Raw genomic sequence first — 2,500 nt, 5'->3', positions numbered from 1 at the left:
TCTTCAGGTGAGCCAGACTAACACAGACCCTCAGAGCTCTGGGAGAGGTCCTCACCTGAGAGAGCAGGGGGGAGACAGACAGACAGACAGACAGACAGACAGACAGACAGACAGACAGACAGACAGACAGACAGACAGACAGACAGACAGACAGACAGACAGACAGACAGACAGACAGACAGACAGACATCAGGGGGTCAGGTAGATAGAGAGACAGCAGGAGGGAGTCAGAGAGACAGCATGGGGGAGACAGACAGACAGACAGACAGACAGACAGACAGACAGACAGACAGACAGACAGACAGACAGACAGACAGACAGACAGACAGACAGACAGACAGACAGACAGCAGGTGGTCAGATAGATAGACAGCAGGATGGAGTCAGTGAGACAGCAAGATGGAGACAGACAGACAGACAGGTCAGCAGGATGAAGTCCGTCACTGCTCTCTTTACCTTGAAAACCATAAATACCATGTTTACAACATAGAGCTCACATCTACAGTATTCACCTCTAATATTGACCTTTTAGATGCATCGAGCCGACACTTTTATTCAAAGTGACTTACAGGAGAGGCTGAGAACAGCGAAAGCATAAAATCAATATCGGGGCGAGTGCAGAAATGTAAGTGCTGAACGACCAGGTTTCTGGGAATACATGAGGCAGCTACAGGAAGAGCGGAGAAACTATGATCACCAAAGAGGAGGAAGGAAACGTCCAACCTTACCGTTGAGTTTCACCCACCTTCCTGTTAGCCTGTGGTCATCTCTCCCTCCCACCCCCTCTTCACTGTTCTCTCTTTTTGTTTGTTAGCAACGATGCCCCCGGCGACCCGGCCATCGAGAGCCTTCTGGAAGCCCTGCTGGAGCAGCCCGGCTTCGGCACCAAGTGTCTGGAGATGGAGGAGAACAGCTCGTGAGACTCCTTTCGTTGCTGCTCTTCCCATGCCTTCTGCTCTGGATTGGATTCTTACTAGGACCGTGGAGCAATATGCCTGCTGCACTCCCTCCCACCTAGTTGGCTTTTATTATGGGGCGGCGTCTGGCTACAGGATAGAGCGGGTTTGCTGGTAACCAGAAGGTTGCTCGTTCGATCCCCGGCTCCTCGATCCCCGGAGTGTCGAGGCCTCCCCGAGCAAGACGCCTCCCCCTCACTGCTCCCAATGAGCTGGCTGTCACCTTGCATGGTTGACACCGCCGTCGGTGTGTGAATGGGTGAATGTGTGCATGAATGGCTGAATGTTATATGCAATATTATAAAGCGCTTTGAGTGGCAGCTGGATAGAAAAGCACTGTATAAATGCAGTGCATTTTCCATTTACCATTTGACTGGGCTCTTCCAGACCTGGACGCAGTGTGGTGGTGTTGAAAGACGGTTTATCGTACGGTTTGCAGACAATGATATACGACCTGGTGCTCAAATGTCGCCATTGCAGGACATCTCTCACGAATGCATGTGGTGATGGATGGCTGGTTTAAACTGTTGCACACTGACGACTCAACGCACACCAAACATGTGTGCAGCCTCACACAGTCGCAGGGTCCAATCGGTCTGGTGGCTTCAACCAGCCACCCTCCAACACACACTCTCTCTCCCAGACCGTACGGTCTGGGAGAGAGTGTGTGTGTGTGGAGGGTGGCTGGGTAGGGAGCTCACTCAGCATGCGGTTGGCTCGCAGGGTACCGGACTGCGGGGCGGACCAGAGCGGCGTGTTCAGGCGGCCGCTGGTGCCCTACTCCACCTGGGAGATGTTCCACCAGGGGAACTGGAGCCGGCGGGTGCCCAGCCCGCAGTGCCAGTGCAGCACGGAGGAGGTCCGCCGCATGCTGCCAGACTGCCCCCTAGGGGCCGGAGGTCTGCCGCCACCACAGGTAATGTTTTTTAAAGACTTGGACGGCGTGCAAGCGTCTTAATGATTGACGTTAGAGACTAGGGACTGTCCTGGAATTATGTGCGTTTTGTGCGCGTGGGTCTGTGAGTGAAAGTGTTTGCCGTGTCTGAGATGAATAAATGCTCTTCTCTCCACCTTTTTAGATGAAGAGGTTCACAGGGGACACCCTACAGAACCTGACCAGCCACAACATCTCAGACTACCTGGTCAAGACCTACCCGCAGATCCTCAAGAAGAGGTACCTGACCAAGGCTGTGTGCTTTTGATACATTTTCTGATGTACCTCCCAGGCGATTTGCAATACGACAGAATCTGGAAACACATTTCAAATGTTGTTTTCAATTAAAAAAAACAATATTTCTGTTAAAACTCATTTTATCTTTTTGAACGACAATGACTACAGTTGTGTTGCTTGGCTTCCATCTTTACGTGAATGAGTCAAAGGTCAAAGGTCACCGCTCGCCACTGTGATATACTGCAGGTTCAGGGGAGTACAACACTCACCATGTCACTCTCTGACCACTCTCTGTTTTATGTCATCGACAGTCTGAAGACCAAGAAGTGGGTGAATGAATTCAGGTGAGTTGTTTCTCTAAATCCACGGATGAA

At 51.4% G+C, this 2,500-nt stretch overlaps 1 protein-coding gene across 1 annotated transcript in view; it reads left to right on the top strand.

Moving 5' to 3' along the window:
- The window catches only part of LOC132469184 (phospholipid-transporting ATPase ABCA1-like), an 18,617-nt gene that overhangs the window by 5,809 nt on the left and 10,308 nt on the right, over positions 1-2,500 (top strand). Inside the window, exons 8-12 of the mRNA XM_060067120.1 lie at positions 1-7; positions 814-915; positions 1,679-1,871; positions 2,035-2,129; positions 2,438-2,470. The exon at positions 1-7 is cut by the window's left edge and continues 118 nt beyond it. Of these exons, the coding sequence (XP_059923103.1) occupies positions 1-7; positions 814-915; positions 1,679-1,871; positions 2,035-2,129; positions 2,438-2,470 (430 nt within the window). The remainder of the gene's footprint in view (positions 8-813; positions 916-1,678; positions 1,872-2,034; positions 2,130-2,437; positions 2,471-2,500) is intronic.

Source organism: Gadus macrocephalus, chromosome 12 (assembly GCF_031168955.1).
Source record: "Gadus macrocephalus chromosome 12, ASM3116895v1".
In the NCBI taxonomy this organism is placed as follows: Eukaryota; Metazoa; Chordata; class Actinopteri; order Gadiformes; family Gadidae; genus Gadus; species Gadus macrocephalus.
The sequence above is the reverse complement of the archived record's forward strand: the minus strand, read 5'-3'. Positions and strand labels throughout refer to the sequence as shown.